Source organism: Geotrypetes seraphini, chromosome 7 (assembly GCF_902459505.1).
Source record: "Geotrypetes seraphini chromosome 7, aGeoSer1.1, whole genome shotgun sequence".
NCBI lineage: Eukaryota > Metazoa > Chordata > Amphibia > Gymnophiona > Dermophiidae > Geotrypetes > Geotrypetes seraphini.
In genome coordinates this window covers 94,600,688-94,620,047 of record NC_047090.1, presented here as the reverse complement: position 1 = coordinate 94,620,047, position 19,360 = coordinate 94,600,688, and the positions used below count along the sequence as shown (strand labels likewise).

The 19,360-nt window shown below is 43.9% G+C and overlaps 1 protein-coding gene across 1 annotated transcript in view; it reads left to right on the top strand.

The window, feature by feature from the left end:
- EMC7 (ER membrane protein complex subunit 7) overlaps positions 1 to 19,072 on the top strand; it is a 32,017-nt gene extending 12,945 nt beyond the window's left edge. Inside the window, exons 3-5 of the mRNA XM_033953306.1 lie at positions 7,524 to 7,662; positions 15,085 to 15,165; positions 18,610 to 19,072. Of these exons, the coding sequence (XP_033809197.1) occupies positions 7,524 to 7,662; positions 15,085 to 15,165; positions 18,610 to 18,762 (373 nt within the window). The 3' untranslated portion in view covers positions 18,763 to 19,072. The remainder of the gene's footprint in view (positions 1 to 7,523; positions 7,663 to 15,084; positions 15,166 to 18,609) is intronic.
- Positions 19,073 to 19,360: the final 288 nt, after the last annotated feature.

The window sequence follows — 19,360 nt, the reverse complement described above, 5'->3', positions numbered from 1 at the left end:
GTCAAATATAACATGTGATGTGCCAGTCTAGTATTATGAGATGAATGTTTTTGAGCAACGAATCCTGTTTGATGCATATCTATAACGAAAGGGAGAGCTTTAGCCAATCTTAATGCTAATGTCTTAGCCAAAATTTTCCCATCTACATTTATTAAAGAAATAGGTCTATAATTTGAAACCAAAGTGGGATCTTTATTTGGCTTAGGTAAAACTATAGTTAATGATTCTGCCATAGTACCTGTAATACAACCTTTATTTAGTTGTGTCTGATACAAATTTAATAAATAGGGCATTATGATGTTTTGGAATGATTTATAAAACTCCACTGTATAATCATCTCCACCTGGAGTGGATCCAGCCCTAAGGGATTTCAAAGCTGTATCTAATTCTTTTAAGGATATTGGCTCCTCTAAACTTCGTTTTATATGTTCAGGAATCTTTGGTCCCTCTATTAACTTTAAAAAATCTAATCCTTCCTTTTCCTTTTCCAAATGAGGCTCAGAAGAATACAAATCTTTATAAAATTTTAGAAATTATTTCATGATAGGTTCAATTTGGGACAACATTTCACCATTCTCATTTTTAATAGCAATTATTTTTTGTTTTCTTTTTTTGCTTTAAGGTAATTTGCTAGCATTCTTCCCGCCTTATTTGAATTTCCATAATACAAAGCTTGCTGGACAAATAAATCTTTCCTAATTATTTTTGAAGAAATTTCATTATATTTACCTTTAGCTTTTAAAAAGTTCTTGTTGTGTCAAATAATCCCATTTTTCAATTAATTTTGATTCTAGAGACTTAACCACTTTTTCCAAATCTGTAAATTGTTTTTTTTTCCTTTTTTCTTTGCAAAGCTGAATAAGAAATAATTTGTCCTCTAATGTATGCTTTAAAAGCATCCCACAAAGTCTCTACTGAAATTCCTTCTGTGTCATTAATTTGAAAATAATCTTTCATTTTTTCCAGAAGATTTTCACAAAATTCATTATCTGCAAGCAATGTATTATTTAATCTCCATATAGGTCTGTTTCCAGTCTGATCTATTATTTTAATTTCAATCCACACTCCACCATGATCAGATAGTATAATTGGATCAATGACAGCCTGTGTGACTTGATGTACTAATTGATTAGAAACAAAAATGTAATCTATTCTAGAAAAAGAATTATGAACCTGGGAGCAAAACGAAAATTCCCGACCATCAAAATGAAGTATACGCTAAATATCTTTTAAATCACAAGATTGTACCAAATTATCAAGGCCTAATGATTTTATAAATCTTCTCGGACTTTTATCCATCAATGGATCCATAACAGCATTGAAATCCCCTGCTACTACTAGATTTGAAATAGCCAGTGGAAGAATCAATTGTTGCAGATTTTTAAAAAATTCATTTTGATTCGAATTAGGGGCATATATATTAAAGAGCGTCATGGTGGTATTTCCCATGTCCATTTCCACATATACCCACCTTCCAAGAGGATCAGCTGCCTTAAATTTAAATGAAGCAGAACATTTTTTATTTATTAATATAGCAACACCAGCTTTTTTCCCTATTGCTGAAGAAAAATAGCATTGTTTGACCCAATCACCTTTTAGCTTTGTAGATTCAGTATTCGACAGATGGGTCTCTTGTATGCAACATATATCTGCATTCTGTCTTTTTAAAAATAATAGTGCCTTTTTTCTTTTAATCGGGTGATTGAGACCATTAACATTTATCTTAAGATCCATTATACTCTAATATAATTTGTAATGCCGCAATCCAATCTTTAATATTCTTTATAAACTCCATTTTCCCATAGATAAGATAAATCAAAGAATTACCGTATTTTCACATAGATAACGCGCACCCGTGTAAAATTTGCACACGGGTATAGCGCGCGGAAAACACAAATTTATGTACAGAGATTTTTATATACCGCGCACACCCGTATACCGCGCATGCTGCCCGACTCTCCCGTCGCCGCCCGACTCTCCTTTCGCCCGCCCCGACTCTCCTCTGGCCACCCCGACTCTCCTTTCGCCCGCCCCGACTATCCTCTCCCCCTTGAAGTCCTGTCCCCACCCTGAAAGCCTGATGTCCCCCCCCCGACGTCCGATTCACCCCCCCCCCCGCAGGACCGCTCGCACCCCCACCCCAAAGGACCGCTCGCACGCATTCCCACCCGCACCCCCACCCTGAAGGACCGCTCGCACCCCCACAGCCTCCCGACTCCCCCCCCCCCATCATGTAGAAGCTCCTACCGGTGTCCTGCTGCTTTCTCTTGGCGGTCCCGGCCCTTCCGTGAGCCCTGCGCCTGCGCTGCTTCCTCTTCCAGCGGTTCGCCCTTTCTCTAACGTCAAGCCCTCTTGCCCCGCCGACTCCTCGACACGATCGGGGCAAGAGGGAGCTCAAGCCCTCTTGCCCCAGCCAACCGCAGCACCCCCGACACGATCGGGGCAAGAGGGAGCTCAAGCCCTCTTGCCCCCCCGACACGATCGGGGCAAAAGGGAGCCCAAGCCCTCTTGCCCCGCCGACTCCCCAACTCCCCGACAATATCGGGCCAGGAGGGAGCCCAAACCCTCCTGGCCACGGCGACCCCCCACCCCGCACTACATTACGGCCAGGAGGGATCCCAGGCCCTCCTGCCCTCGACGCAAACCCCCCTCCCACCAACAACCGCCCCCCCCAAGAACCTCCGACCGCCCCCCCCAGCAGACCCGCGACCCCCCTGGCCAACCCCCACGACACCCCCACCCCCCTTCCCCATACCTTTGTGTAGTTGGCCGGACAGACGGGAGCCAAACCCACCTGTCCGGCAGGTAGCCAACGTCGGAATGAGGCCGGATTGGCCCATCCGTCCCAAAGCTCTGCCTACTGGTGGGGCCTAAGGCGCCTGGGCCAACCAGCTGACAAATTTCAACCACGTGTTGATATCTTAATAATTTAAATATCAAAGTCCTTGGACCCTTTTGCACTGCTGTTTTTTGTCCCGGTATTCTGTGCGCTCTTTTGATTTCAAGAGGCACTTTAGATTTCAAAGGCAAGATTTTTGGAAGGAATTGTTCTAAGAAAGTAATGGGATCATTTTTTTCCCCTCCTTCTGGCATCCCAATGATTCTCAAGTTATTTCTTTTTTCCCTATTCAAACAATCTTCCAAGTCTCTCTTCATTACTTCCAACTCTTTCCAAGCTTTTTTATTTTGCATAACTTCAGTTTGTACCTCCTCCGATTTTTCTTCTAAATGAGTTATTTTACTATCAATCGTCAATTGCCTTTTGAAGTTGTTTTTTAATCTCTAGTACGATGTCTTTGATCTGTCTTATTTCTACCATCATATCCGGATCTCCTTCTGAAGGCAACGGAACTTTTGAAGGAGTCCCAGGTTCCGGCTTTGATCGTTTATTACTGCTTGTACCCGATCCACCGGCTCCTGCATCGTTTTTATTTTGTTTGCCCGATGCCATTTTCTTATGATCCACAGCTTTTCCCAGCGAAATATCGATATTGGAGCTTTTTATTTTAAAATAAGAGCTTGTTTGACACGGAGCCCGCATATCACCTGACCATTTGCTTGCGTGTCCAAGCCACGCCCCCCTGCAGTCATTCTTTCATATTTATATGTGGTACACACATTTACCCGCCAAAAATTGTAATTAATCTTGTTATGGTTCTTCCAATTGTGTGTGACCATTTGAACAGCTATTCCCGTCATGATCAGGAAAAGGTGACTTTTGTATTTATCTAAAGTAGGCTAAACATGTAGTAACATACCACAAATTACGGCTTCAAGTCCATCTTGATGAAAGAAGCGCATTGCATATCTTGGATTGCAAGTAACCAATGGCCTTTATACATGGAATGAACTAAGCCCTACACACAGTCCACTCAACATTTTGTTTCTTTTGATCACACAAAACACAAACTGCAGACTATGTACAGGATGCAGGCTTTGTTTATTATACCGATAATGGAAATGCAGTAAATATACAACCTTATTCACAACCAAAGGACCCGACACGGTCCGTGTTTCGGATAACATGCCTTCCTCAGGGGTCCATGGTGAATAAGATATGAAACCAACCGCAATATAAAGGTATAAAACAAGCGCCTGTTTAAGCCAAATGTTCAAAATGAGTGTATGTCGCTTTAGCGATTCTCAGCGAGAGGGAGAATTAGAAGGCCTTGAGCATGCGCAGATGCATGTTCAAGGCCTGGCAGAGGTAGGAAGTTCTTCAAGCGGCACCGGCATGTCCTTTGGGCTGCGTGCCGGTGGCAGATGGGGGGTAAGTTTCAAGTTGTTCGGGTGGGGAGTGCTGGTTCGCGCGGGAAGGGGGGGGTGCTGCTGGTTCAAGTGGGGGGGAGGAGGGGTGCTCGCAAATCAAGTCAACATTCGATTTGCGAGACAAGTTTTGCGAGAATGTTTTGCTTGTCTTGCAAAACACTCGCAAACTGGGTTACTCGCAAACCGAAGTTTGACTGTACTTTGATACATGAATGGTAGAGGAGAGGTTGAAATCTTAATTTACAGATTTCATGGTCAGAAAATAGAGTTGAAAAGAATCAATAATGTCATCAATGAAGTCTTTATAATGTATATTTCATTTGCTGGTACAAAAGTCACCTGCCTGAAGTGGTTACGTTTCAGGTTGTGCCTGCTTCAGGAGCATGTGATGTTACCTTAATGAAGGCTCTCAAATTTTATTGTCAAAATTTCAAACATACAGCAATGAGGTCTAGTCAATTCCTGTCTGTAGTTCCAAAATTCTGTTGAACAAATGGGCATTCCCACATGGCTCACACAGGATTTGTTCTCCAGTCATGATGCCATTCTGCTGATTCTTTTATGTGTTAACAGGAAAAAAATGTGTTGTGTTAACAGGAAAAAAAGATTTGAGGTAATAGATTTGCTGTGCTACTCTTAACTGGCGAGCAGTGTTAAGTTGGCACATGAAATTTTAGATTAGGTTGTAATTCTCCATTGTCTCATATTGGTTAGAAATAACAGATGTTTGAGACTTTCGTTTCTTCTTAGCACCTAGGGAAAACTGGAATTTTGCATTGCAGCTCTCATGAAATGTAATCAGTTGACCGTAGAACTAAAGTTCTTCCTTTTTACAATATAAATTGGATAGTACTCGTGCTAGCAATGCAAGTTTCTTTGTGCAATTTTTGCTTTGTTTCTTAATTCTGATCTAGATGGGTCATATGTTTTTCTACGAATTTCTCATGATTTTTATATTTCTGTACAGAAACCGCCAGTGTGAAGGTGTTTTCAGTAGTATATTTGCTGGTGCATATTTTTCAGATTATGGTAGTATTGGTGTGACTAGTATTATTTTTCTATCACATGTATAATAACTGAGTCATCCAACTCCTTTCATTAAAACATTGTGGGGTCCTTTTATTAAGCAGGGCTAAAATGTGGCCTTCGCTAACCCCAAAACAAGTATTTCCTATGCAATAAGGCTACTTTTAGTGCTGAAGGAAAATAATAGATTTTTAGATTTCTACAATTATGGTCATGTGCTAACTTTCCAATTAGTGCATTGTCATTAGTACATGGGCATTTACTGACAATCTGTTTTGTAGAAGGTAAAGACTCGCACACTAAAACTCATGGCAGTGCCTACACAATAACCAATTAGCATAGCATACCTAAACATGCCCCCAGCAATAAAAAAGAAAATTACTTTTTTTGTACATTGGCAGAGTGCGCACATGCAAAAGTTACCTCGAGATGCTTGAGTGTGCCCTGCAGAAGGTCATTTTAAGATGCGGTAATCATGTTAGTGCTTACCACAGCTTAGTAAAAGGACCACTTGTAAAATGATTTCAGAGTAATACTTTTTACAGAGTTCTATTTCATTTGTTTATTTTTGAAATATTGATTTAGGGCTAGATTCACAAAAAAAACCCGATTGTGTACCGATCGGTTTGCAAGCCCTTTGCGACCCGATTTTCCTCCGACCCGATTCACTAACCTGTGTAGTGATCCCATTCTGATCCATGCATGCAAATGAGGGGAATCGGCATGCAAAGCAGGAAGGACGTGGTTCACTAAACTTTTCTCCTGACGCACCGACTGGCTGGCCGATCAAGAACAAGCGACTGGTGTGTAAAAAACTCTATTCCTCTCTGCCTAGACCTGCTCTCTGCCTGCCCCGACTCTCCTTCTCTCTGCCGCCCTTCCCCGCAGTGCAAGCCATGGTTTTAAAGCGGGGCTGCACTGCAGGGAAGGGCGGCAGAGAGCAGGAGAGTCAAAGATTGCCCACCGCCCGACCTGGCCCACCTCCGGTCCAGTCCACCCCCAACCCGACACCCCCCTGTACCTAAAAGGGAGGGGTGCTCAGTCCCTCCTGCTCCATAGGCCTCCATCAAAGTCCTCCTGCTCCTTCTCTGCCCTGCCCGACTCAATGCTGGCCTTAGGCCCCGCCCCATTGCATCAAGTGCTGCACAGGGAGGAGCCTAAGGCTCTGATTGGCTTAGGTGCCTCTGGGTCTTCCCCCTTGGAGGAAGCGCAAAGTCCTCCTGTTCCTTCTCCTCCACCCTGCCTTATGCAATGCTGGCCTTAGGCCCCACCCCATTGCACATGTGATGCACAAGGAGGAACCTAAGGCTGATTGGCTCAAGCGCATCGGGTTCCTCCCCCTTGGGAGGGGCCTGAGGCGCCTGAGCCAATCAGGGTCTTCCTTAGGGCTGAGCCTAAGGAAGTCCCTGATTGGATATTGCTTTGGCCAATCAGGGACTTCCTTAGGTTCAGCCCTAAGGAAGACCCTGATTGGCTCAGGCGCCTCAGGCCCTTCCCAAGGGGGAGGAACCCGATGCACTTGAGCCAATCAGCCTTAGGCTCCTCCTTGTGCATCACATGTGCAATGGGGTGGGGCCTAAGGCCAGCATTGCATAAGGCAGGGCGGAGGAGAAGGAACAGGAGGACTTTGCGCTTCCTCCTGCTCCTGAAGATAACTGGAGGTCTAAGGAGCAGGAGGGACTGGGCACCTCTCCTGCTCCCAACGTTTTTAAAGGTACAGGAAGAGGAGGTGGGTGGGCCAGGCCCAGGTGGACCTGACTGATTTTGCGATGGCAGGAGGGAGAGTGAACCCTCCTGCTATAAAGCGGCGTCAATTTTTTGGTTCGGGGAGGGAGGGAGTTTAATTTTTTTTTAAATCGGGCTGATACTTTGCGTGTGTAAAACACACAAAATATCTACCTGATTTTTAAAAAAATTTAAAAATCCAGCAGAAGCCTTGACTAGCGATCTGTGCAGTTGGTTGGCGGCGTGCCTCCAATCACCCCCATTTGCATGCAGGTGGTGGTGAATCGGTCGGCCTGTCTCCAATCACCCACAGATTGGACACAGATCGGAGGGTTAGTGAATCTAGCCCTTAGTATAATGTTGTAAATGGAATTTTCTTTGAAGGTTAGAGTTTCTGGATAATGAGGTGATAATGGTATTGAACAGGAATCAAAAATGTTCGTGAAGGTGTAGTCATTGTCAGAATTTGGCCCCCCTCTTCCTCTTTTTTTTTTTTTTTTTAGAGCAAGGCTTGTGAATTTCATCAAGACATCTGAAGTTGTCCGACTTCCATATCCACTTCAAATGAAATCATCTGGACCGCCTTCTTATTTCATAAAAAGAGAATCCTGGGGATGGACCGATTTTCTGATGAATCCAATGGTATGTGAGAAGCTTGAAGTGAAGCTCTAATGTAGTGAGTTACTGTTATAGTACTCGCACAATAGCTACAGAATCATTCTGTCCTTTATGAATCATACAGGGGCTTCAGTATAACCTTGTTGAATCTAGAGTAACTTTTCTCTGTAATATAGAGCTTATAAATTTGCCTTGAAACCTTGGAAGGATGAATTATAATCCCCCCCCTCCTCAAAAAAAAAATAAAAAATAAAAAATCATACTTGCTCAGTTTCTGGGAGGAATTTAAAACATTCTTAGACTTATTGAGAAGTCAAGCAGTGCAGTTTGTTTTATTTTGGTGAGCCAGTATTTTATTATACATTGCTGGTCTTTCTGCTATTCTTCAAACAGATTGGTAGTAGCTTATTTTAAGATCCAGATATTCAAGATGTTTTCTGCAGATGCGAATACTGTGATATAGCGCCTCCTTCAGAGCAGCTATAGTGGATTTGGTATTGCTAACTTCTTCCTCCAGCAATCTTCTACATCAGTGTTTCTCAACTTATTCAAGCCAAGTAACCTCTAAGTCTAACAAATATCAACTGAGTACCCCTGCCCGAGCTCTGCCCCTGACTCCACCCCATAATAATAGTACTAATTGTAATGCAATTTCTTCCATTCATTGTTCACATATACACTATATCCTATATAATAAAACGCTAGCCGCGCATGCGCACTCAGACCTGCGTGATCTGTAATCCCTGATCTGTGAGATATAGGTCCGTGGCTTTGCAGGAGTGCGCATGCGCGAATCCCCAGCCTTACTGCTTCCCAGCCGCATTGCTTTCCAGCCGCCAGCGTTGGACTCCCTGCTCTCCAGATCGCGGTGTACAGACTGGTAGGGCACTGGGAGCTAGGGAGAAAGCAAGGGCATAGCCGGAAATGGAAAAATGGCACTACCATGCGCCTAGGGTTCTTTTCAGTTCGTCTTGTCGTTGTCTTCGCCCCTCCCCCCCAATCCCTGTTGAGCCTCCCACCCGATTTTCCCTTCTCACAGTCTGGCCGGCTCCCTTAGTCACTTGCCGCCGCCACCCCCTTCCCTTCCATTCCAGTGGTCGACAAATCTCCTGGCTCCAGCAGCGGCCGCAGCACTGTAAACACGCTGCTTTGCGGCCTCTACTGCCTTGATTTGCTCTTCCGTGTCCCTGATGACATCATCAGAGACGCGGCAGAGCAAATCGGGGCTGTAGAGGCCACAAAGCAGCGTGTTTACAGTGCTGCGGCCGCTGCTGGAGCCAGGAGGTTTGTCGACCACGGGAAGGAAAGGGGGTGGTGGCAAGGACTAAGGGAGCTGGCCAGACCGCGGGGATGGCGCGCATCTTCAAAAAAGTGTAGGCGGGAGGCGAGTGAAGGAGTTTCAACTCAGAGGAACGGCTGGAGGGTGCTGCAGGTGGCCCATGCAGGTAAACATTCTCACAGGAGGGGAAAGGGGGCTGCTTCGGGGGGAGGGGTGTGCTGGGAGGCAGATCGTTTTGCTTGGGGGAGGGGGACAGAAGGAAGGGGGGCCACGGAGAGACAGGGAGGAACTGGAGCAGGAGAGGGAAAGGGGCCTGCTTTGGGGGAGGGGTGTGCTTGGAGGCAGACAGCTTTACTTGGGGGGGAGACAGAAGGGGGGCCACGGAGAGACAGGGAGGAACTGGAGAGGGAAAGGGGGCCTGCTTTGGGGGAGAGGTGTGCTTGGAGGCAGACAGCTTTGCTTGGGGGGGGGAGACAGAAGGGGGGCCACGGAGAGACAGGGAGGAATTGGAGAGGGAAAGGGGCCTGCTTTGGGGAAGGGGTGTGCTTGGAGGCAGACAGCTTTGCTTGGGGGGGGAGACAGAAGGGGGGCCATGGAGAGACAGGGAGGAACTGGAGGGGCAGAGGGAAAGGGGTCTGCTTTGGGGGAGAGGTGTGCTGGGAGGCAGACAGCTTTGCTTGGGGGGGAGACAAAATGGGGGGCCACGGAGAGACGGAGGAATTGGAGGGGTAGAGGGAAAGGGGTCTGCTTTGGGGGGGAGGGGTGTGCTGGGAGGCAGATTGTTTTGCTTAGGGGGGAAGACAGAAGGGGGGCCACGGAGAGACAGTTAGGGAGGAACTGGAGGGGGAGAGGGAAAGGGGGCTGCTTTCTAGCACCCGTTAATGTAACGGGCTTAAACACTAGTAATCTTAATAATACATAATAGCCACAAAATTAAAAAAACACAAAGCCTGCTGGCATTGTAGATTAGAAGTTGGGACGTTAGATCATTTAATTTTTTTTTGTCCCTGTGTAAATGCTTTTTGGAAACTAATTTGGCCCCAAATTAATAAATTATTAGAAAATCATGTAGGACTCTCATATGACACTATATTATTTGGTACAGCAATGAGAACTCAGAGTCCGATTTCTGCAAACAATAACAAGTTATTGTTGATATTAACAGGGGTCGCCATGCAACAGATTACTCAAAATTGGAAAGATTATTCTAAATTAAATTATACATTTTGGTGGAACTCAGTTTGTCATATATATAAGATAGAAAAGGTGTTAGCGTTACAACAAGGGAATCTTCATAATTTTAAAAAAATTTGGGAACCATTGACTAATTATTCTAATGATCAGATATCTTAGCACATGGGTAGTAGATATGTGGGGGCGGGATGGGAATGTATATCATATGAAAATAGGAATATTGATAAAAAGGGGGGTATTTATTCTGTATTACAAGATGATTTGTTTGTAAATACAACTGATATATAACAATTGATTATAATATGTTTAATTCACTTGTAAGAATTCAAAAATGAATAAATAAAATTAAAAACAAACAAACCACAAAGCACTGTACACAGAGAAAATGTTAATTCTCATTTATATTTTTTGTTTTGTGGTTTGTTTTTTTTCAAAGAGTCAAGGCAAATGACTTTAAAATAGGCAATGTCACCTCTGTAACAACTGTAGAAAAATAAACAAATATAGTGCAAAATATAGACAACAGATATAAATTCTAAAAACTGACATTTCTTATGTTCACTAAATTGAAAATAAAATCATTTTTCCTACCTTTGGTAATTTCATGAGACTCTGGTTTTACTTCCTTCTGACTATGCACTCAATATTTCTTTTTCTGCCTCCTCATTCTTCCTCTCCTCCGGACCTCATTCCCGTCCCCAACCAACAACTCTCTGTCCTTCCTTGAGTCCAACATTTTTTCCTTTCTCCTCCACCCCTATTGGCAACATGTCTCCCTCTCACTGTCCATCTGTCTTTCTCTCATTCGCTCCCTTGCTGCAAAGATAGTGGGGAAAAAGAAAGAGAGATCCAGGTTACATCTCTCCCACCCCCTCTACTGCCACATTCACATCTCACCCTCTCATCCCCCAGATCATGTGCATCATTTTTCACCACTGCCCACCAGCCCAATGCCCATTTCTCCTTCTTTCACCCCTTTCCAGAACCATGCCACATCTGTCCCTCTGTTCCCTCTTCGCCACCATATCCAACAGTTCTCCCTCTCATCCTTCTCGTCCCCGTGCATCTCTACCTTGCTCCTTTCTCTTTCTATGCCCAACAATTTTTCCTCTTTCTTCCTTTTCCCATGTGCACCATCTCTTTTCCTCTCACTCACACAATCATGCCCAACAATTCTCCCTTTCTATTCCCTCCCTTCCTTGTCACAAATTAGTGTCACCCTCCTCCCTCCATTCCTTCTGTGTCCTGTGTTTGTGCCCCCCTCCCTGCCTCCCAGCCTTTGTCCCAAATTCGTCCCCCTCTCATGTCCCAATGCGCTCTTTTCTCCCTTTGTCCCACTATTATATCCCCTGTCTCCCTTACTTGCTTGCTCTAGGGCTGTATGCACTCTCTTCAGGGCTGTCCAGCCGGTCTGCTCCTTCCTGCTTTCAGATGCACACGGATGCGGGCAACAGCTCTTACAAGCTGCACATGGTTGACCCACAAGCTTTCCCTCTGACGTAGGCTCTGACGGAGAGAAGGTCAGGTATGTGAAGCGTGCAAGAGCCGCTGACACGTCCCTGTGCGGCTGAAGGCAGAAAGGAGCGGCTTACCTGGAAGGAGGTAACTGGGATCCCCGCTGACCCAGAAGGCTTCCCTCCAACATCAGTTCTGACATCAGAGGGAAGCTTAAGGCTTACCTATTTACCATGGCCTTTGACCCATGCTACACTTTGCTGCCTGTTGGCTCAATTTATTTATTTATTGTTACGGTCAAACCTTGGTTTGCAAGCTTAATTCGTTCCAGAAGCATGCTTATAATTCAAAGCACTCGTATATCAAAGCAAATTTCCCCATATGAAATAATGGAAACTTTGATGATTCGTTCCACAACCCAAAAACTTTATTAAAGTTTTATTAAAGTTTATTAAAGTTTTAATACAAAATATATGTAAGATATGAGCATAAGAACATAAGAATTGCCGCAGCAGGGTCAGACCCGTGGTCCATCGTGCCCAGCAGTCCGCTCATGTGGCAGCCCTCTGATCAAAGACCAGCGCCCTAACTGAGACTAGCCCTACCTGCGTACGTTCTGGTTCAGCAGGAACTTGTCTAACTTCATCTTGAATCCCTGGAGGGTGTTTTCCCCTGTGACAGACTCCGGAAGAGCGTTCCAGTTTTCTACCACTCTCTGGGTGAAGAAGAACTTCCTTAAATTTGTACGTAATCTATCCCCTTTCAATTTTAAAGAGTGCCCTCTCATTCTCCCTACCTTGGAGAGAGTGAACAACCTGCTCTTATCTACTAAGTCTATTCCCTTCAGTACCTTGAATGTTTTGATCATGTCCCCTTTCAATCTCCTCTGTTCAAGGGAGAAGAGACCCATTTTCTCTAATCTTTCTCTGTACAACAACTCCTCCAGCCCCTTAACCATCTTAGTCGCTATTCTCTGGACCCTTTTGAGTAGTACCGTATCCTTCTTCATGTATGGTGACCAGTGCTGGACGCAGTACTCTAGGTGAGGGCACACTATGGCCTGGTACAGCGGCATGATAACCCTCTCCAATCTGTTTGTGATCCCCTTGTTTATCATTCCTAGAATTCTGTTTGCCCTTTTCACCGCCACCGCACATTGCGTGGACGGCTTCATCGACTTGTCGATCAGAACTCCAAAGTCTCTTTCCTGGGAGGTCTCTCCAAGTACTGCGCTTGGACATCCTGTATTCAGTGCATGAGATTTTTGTTACCTACATGCATCACTTTACGCTTATCCACGTTGAACCTCATCTGCCATGTTGATGCCCATTCCTCGAGCCTGATTATGTCACGTTGCAGGTTGTGCTTGCAAGATTTGCACACAGGTTGTAACCTCAAGATGTACGCATGTGATGTGCACATAGGTTGTGCGCTGTAGACCTTACCTTTTCAAGCCCTAGTGGTCTAGCAGTGAAGCAAGGCAGGAGCGAACTTCCTATGCTCCTGTCCCGTGAGAGCCACAATCAAAAATGCCTGCTGCAAGTTCTCATTGCAGTCTCACGAGACCACTGGAATTCGCAAGACTGCAACAGGAACTTGAGGCAGGCGTTTTTTATTTTGGCTCCGATCATAGGAGCATCACTCCTGCCTCACTTCATTGCTAGACCACCAGGGTTTTAAAGGTAAGGTCTGCAGATGAGGACACAGAAAGGATCGCATCTGTCCTGGCTCACAGTTGGACCATCAGAACGTCAGGCAGGCCTGTAGTGGGCATCGGGCTGGGAGGGAAGGAAGGAGGGAGGAAAGGAGAGCTGGGTGCAAGACAGAGCACTCTAATATAAACCCCCCTCCCCCTGATTTATATTTGAGTCGACTTATATTTCTCCTTTTTGGGGGGAAAAGGTTACCATGATTTATATTTGGGTCGGTTTATATTTGAGTATCTACAGTTTCTTAATAGTAGGAGTGGGAGAAAATTAGGTTATATGGCAGCGTGGGAGCAAGGTTTGGGCAGAGTTCTCTTGGATGATGAATGGGTGGAAATTTGGGATAGATCTAAATCCTTAGGGCTGGCAATGATTATTGTGGAAAATGGATATAAAGTATTGTTCGGTGCTATTGTACCCCAGTCCAACTGGGATATGTGTTTGAAGGGGGAAATTTTACCTGTTTTTGAGGGTGCAGGAGGAGGGTGCGTATCTCCTTATGTGGTGGGTGTGTGAGAGGGTTTGAAATTTGTGGCTTAGGATTTCACAGTTCTCTGGGGAGAACCATATAGAAAATAAATAAATATTGTCCCAAATTCTGGGTAAACACCTGACAGGGTGGCGTGGAGGAGGAGGAGGATACGCTTTTTGCATGACTGCAGCGAGAGTGGTGTTAGCTACAGCCGGGAAGCAACCTTCTCTGCCAGAATGGACTAGCATGATAGATAAATTGGACTTCTGTTATGAGATGTATTGTCTTATCGCTTATGTGTAACATCAGATGTGAGCCTTTGAGAGACAGTGGCAGAAATTTCAAGATTGTTTTGGTTTTACTTTTGCTGGAGGGTGAATTATTGGGTAGAGAGAGGGGATAGACTATGTATTATATACAGACTAGTTTTTTAGCCTATTACATTAACAGGTGCTAGAATAGATGTGTTCCTGCTCCCCCTGTCCAGCAGTAGTCTTTCTCCCTTCCCTGCTCCAAGTCCAAGTGGGCCGGCCTAGCAAATGCCCCACAGCTGCTGCCGTTGCTGTTCCAGGAGTGAGAAGAAGAGGCATCCTGGCAGCATAGTCAGAAGGCAGAATGTCAGCTGGCGTTGGAGATAGGGGCAGGAAATCAGCTGAGGCAGGCACTGCACGGACATGGAGTCCCAGATCACGGAGGCATGGAGATTGAAGTGCACATATACGCTAAGGGTTTTATTATAGCGGATGACAGGTGCATCGAAAACCCCATGAGCACCTAGGTTGTGTATTTTTTTAATATGTTTTTTTTACATATATTAATAAAGCTTTAGTTAAGAAAAAGAAAGTTTCCAAAGAGCAGGACCTGCTTCTTGGTCACACACCTGTGACTCGAGCACCTTGGTAAAGGAGGGAACAAATAGTTGAAAGTGTCTGACATCACCCTGGAGCAGCAGTGAGTCAGAAGCAAAAGATAACGAGTAACCAGAAAATCTTAAAGTCTGAAATGAGACGGGAGAATAAATTTTAAAAAACAGATGCAGCCAATTTAACATCACATGCACAAACTCAAACTGATTGTGGCCACGTGATGGCGTGTCTCCCTGCTTTGATTATGACCTACACGAAGTGCCTTTTCCTTCATTCGCTTTCTTCTTTTTCACCTATTTTATAGTATTTTCTATTGTATTGATTGGTGCTTTTTGTAAACCACTTTGATAGGCTTTCTTCTTGTCAGTATATCAAAACTGATAATAAACTTGAGACTTAAACTTACAACAGATGTGATGTGCAATTTGTAAACTGACAACAGGTCTCTAATTTTATTCTTTTATTTCCACACAGGTTATGATGATGGTGCTTCCATTGTTAATATTTGTGTTGCTTCCTAAAGTTGTGAATACCAGCGATCCTGAAATGAGAAGGGTGGGTAGAAGTTTTGCTTGTGTTTATTACTGAAGTGAGTGCTAAACAAAAATAATCTCAATTTAGGAAATCGGATTGCCAATTTGGATAACCATCTTCCATTTTGAATTTTATTTCTGAGGCATATTTTGAAAACATAAGAATTGCCGCTGCTGGGTCAGACCAGTGGTCCATCCTGCCCAGCAGTCCGCTCACACGGCGGCCCCCAGGTCAAAGACCAGTGCTCTAAATGAGTCCAGCCTCGCCTGCGTACGTCCCAGTTTAGCAGGAACTTGTCCAGCTTAGTCTTGAAACCCTGGAGGGTGTTTTCCCCTTCAACAGACTCTGGAAGAGCGTTCCAGCTCTCTATCACTCTCTGGGTGAAGAAGAACTTCCTTACGTTTGTACGGAATCTATCCCCTTTCAACTTTTAGAGAGTGCCCTCTTACTTAACCACTCTCACTGGTATAAGTCTTGGAGGGGTACTGATCCTCATAAGAACTTGATGCAGGTCTCATAAACATAGCACAAACAAGAACATAAAAATGTGGCTGGTTATGCTGTGTCACAAGTTGGATATAGGCATGATTCCAAGTGTGATGCACTATTTGATTATACTATAAACAGCTGTTAAAACTGCATAATTTTCTGATATTTTCAATTAATCTCACGCGGATGAAAGAAATGCCTGAGGGAGAACCATTATTGTGAAAACGGAAAGCGGCTAGCTATCATCAAGAGCTTAAATGATATTTTTCTAATGCTGAGCCATAGTTTATGACTCAGTCAATAAACGCTACAGGGGTAATTGACTCAATTACAATATTATTTTGAACCATTAGAAGCAACAAGGTGTGAATGGCAACTTTAAATTGTACTCAATATATAGAGTGACTTCACCTCCAGTTAAATCTGTATTTGTTTGTTGGTTCCCTGACGCAGTACCGAAACGTCGGAACCAGTTAGTTGTCTAAGCTAAGTACCAACATTTTTCTACCATAAAACTGCGATAGAAGGTTTAGCATAGCTGCATAAGCTAGCAAATAGAATAATTTATGAATACACGACTTGGAGTGAAGCTTTATTGAACATTGCAATGATTGATGGGTGAGGCGGAGAGATCAGTCTTCATGTCTCTGAGCAGAGTTCTATTGCATTTACAATTTGATAATATTTTGAGTTAAAACTCATTTTCTACATAATTTCTCAAGTGACTTTTTATTAGTTAGAGACATAGTTTATGGCTGGAAGATTTTTCTTTAGGGAGCTGTGTTTCATTACTGTGAATTGATAATGCCTTGAGTTTTTCACTGACTTGGGAGGTTTTTTTGGCCTTATGAAGCTGAACAGAGGCCTCTTTTCTCCCACTTTTGAGTGTGTGAAGGGTTTGTGCTAGTGTTAGGGTTATTGTTGAGTATAATTTCTACAACAGTGTACCCTGGTTAGTTAAACATTTTCCTGCATTTATACACGAGTAAGGATTTTTGCTAGAATTGTGATTACGAACTTGTTCTCCAATACATTTGGAGTATTGATTTCAACTACCCCAACATTGGCCTGGATGCACTAAAGATACTGACTGGATTGCTGTTGACCGATTCTCCAGAAGCGATCAATGCACTATCAAGTTTGCAAGATCAGTCATTTAGTGAGCGATTGACACATGCGCAAAGGCCTAACAGCAGTGACAGAAGAAGCAGCCTCCTGTCACTGCTGTTAGTGCTTCTTCTTTTTTAAATACTACAGATGATGTGCTTATGTTATACATGCACAAACTGCCCCATTAAAAAAGAAAAAATTCCCCCTGCACTGATGGCCCTCCCCAGCGACCTCCCCACAACAGTAAAAATGGCAGGAGGGATGCCTATTTCCTCCTGCCTGGCCGAATACCTCCACACTATGCCTCCACCCAGTCCTGGCCCACCCACCCCAGCTCCAGGCACTCCCGAGGCCACTGTCCTTCCCCCCCAAACCCCAAATAAATGGAAGCAGTGGGCATCCCTCCTGCAGAATGCCCTCCCCCCCCCCAAACTTCCCCTGAACCTTTTTAAAAAGTTGGCAGCAGGAAGCCTGTTCTGAGGCTCCTGGTTCACGCCTAACAGCCTTAAAGGACGGGCCTTCCTATCCCTGGTGCATCATGTGATGCACAGGGAGGGGCCAAAGATGATAAAGGGAAAGGAACGCCTCTCGTATGAGGAAAACTAAAGAGGTTAGGGCTCTTCAGCTTGGAAAGAGACGGCTGAGGGGAGAATTGATTGCTGGTTACAAAATCCTGAGTGATTTACAAAGACTAGGGGACACTCGAAGTTACAGAGTAATACTTTTAAAACCAATAGGAGGAAACAGTTTTTTCACTCAGAGAATAGTTAAGCTCTGGAATATGTTGCCAGAGGTAGTGGTAAGAGCGGTTAATGTAGCTGGTTTTAAAAAAAGTTTGGACAAGTTCCTGAAGGAAAAGTCCATAGTCTCTGTTGAGACATACATGGGTCAGTAGCATGGAATGCTGCTACTATTTGGGTTTTTGCCAGATACTTGTGATTTGGATTGGCCTGTGTGAAGACGGGATACTGGACTAGAAGGACCATTGGTTTAATCCAATAAGGCTGTTCTTATGAGGAGGGACTGTCTCCTTTGTGACTCTGTACAGCGTTGTGTGCATCTAGTAAAGCTCTAGAAATACAGGGCCCCCCTCTCTCCATATTCATGGGATCAGAATTCATGACTTCGGTTATTCTCTAAACCCTGACCTAACCCCGTGTCCTGGACCTCTCCACACATTACTTTTAAATCCTGATGGCCTAACGGTGAAGCAGAGCAGGAGTAATCTTCTTACACTTCTGCCCTGTGGTCATTTGTTGGCAGTGGGTATCCCTCCTGCCATTTATTTGGGGTTCAGGGGGACAGTAGCTTGGGAATGCCTGGAGCTGGTGGTCCATGGTGTGGGGGTATGCTGCGTGGCAGGAAGGAGTGGACATCCCTCCTGCCTGTTTTGGGGAAAGGGGAGGGGATTAATTCGGGGGAGTCAGTGGCATGGGGAGGTGGAGGCATGGCGCGGAGGTATTCGGCCAGGCAGGAGGGAATAAATTTATACCAATTTCCTAAGGTCTACATGTGTTTTAGCGCATGGTATGCAGATGTAGAGTGCAAAATTATCACAGGACTCCTCAGTACATCCTGCGGTAAGCCTTTTCAGATTGTGGTAACTACACGCTAGCACTTAAGCTTTTTAAAAGGACCCCTTAAGTAGGCAGGACAGTGCTGGTCTTATATTTGGATATGACAAGGAAAGGGGCCATATAAGAGCAGTTTGATTTCAATGACTATCAGTTAATGTAAAATATAGACCTTGTGAAGTGTGGAGTTTCTACTAGTCATTAGAAGTAATGTAAAAAAAAAAAAAAAGAGAGAGAGATTAAAATGAAGGATATATTTTTTTTACCCTTGCTGTCTGTTTTGTCTTTGCAGGAAATGGAACAGTCGATGAACATGTTAAATTCAAATCCTGAGCTACCAGATGTCTCTGAGTTCATGACCAGACTTTTCAATTCAAAATCCTCCAGTAAGACCAGCAGCAGTAGCAGTAAAGCAGGCAAAACAGGGGCTGGGAAAAGGAGGTAGTCTTGTTGCTAGGTGTGCCCAGGAGGTGGCCTTCGAATAGAAGGCAAGAACACAACTGCTGTACTTTTGGTTAGAATTTTAAAAATGTATTGAATTGCAACAAACTATTGTAAATGATGTAACTTTTTAGCTTATTTAAGATATTTTGTATTTGTTGGCACAGAGAGGAAGGCCTGACTTTTGTCTTGCCATCATATGGTCAATTGTGATGAAAGTGAAAAAAATTATAATGTTCTGTAGAGGATAACAAAATTAAATTATATGGTGTATTGTACATCAGTGTATAATAAAATAAGTCTTAATTCCTGAATGTGTTTTGCTTTCTGAAATTTATCTTCAATTTAATAAATCAAGAAGAGGTGGTCTGTGCTATTTCCTGAATATTACATTTTTACAAGTATAAAAAATGGCACATTTGTGTTCTGCTGATTCAGTTTGATTTTTTTTTTCTACTTGTATAGACTGAAATAAACAAATTATATAACTAATGTGATAATAAATTCCTTTATTAACACTGTAGAATTGGTTATTATAATAACTAGAAGTCATATACTGTATTTTTCGCTCCATAAGACACACCCTAGATCTAGAGGAGGAA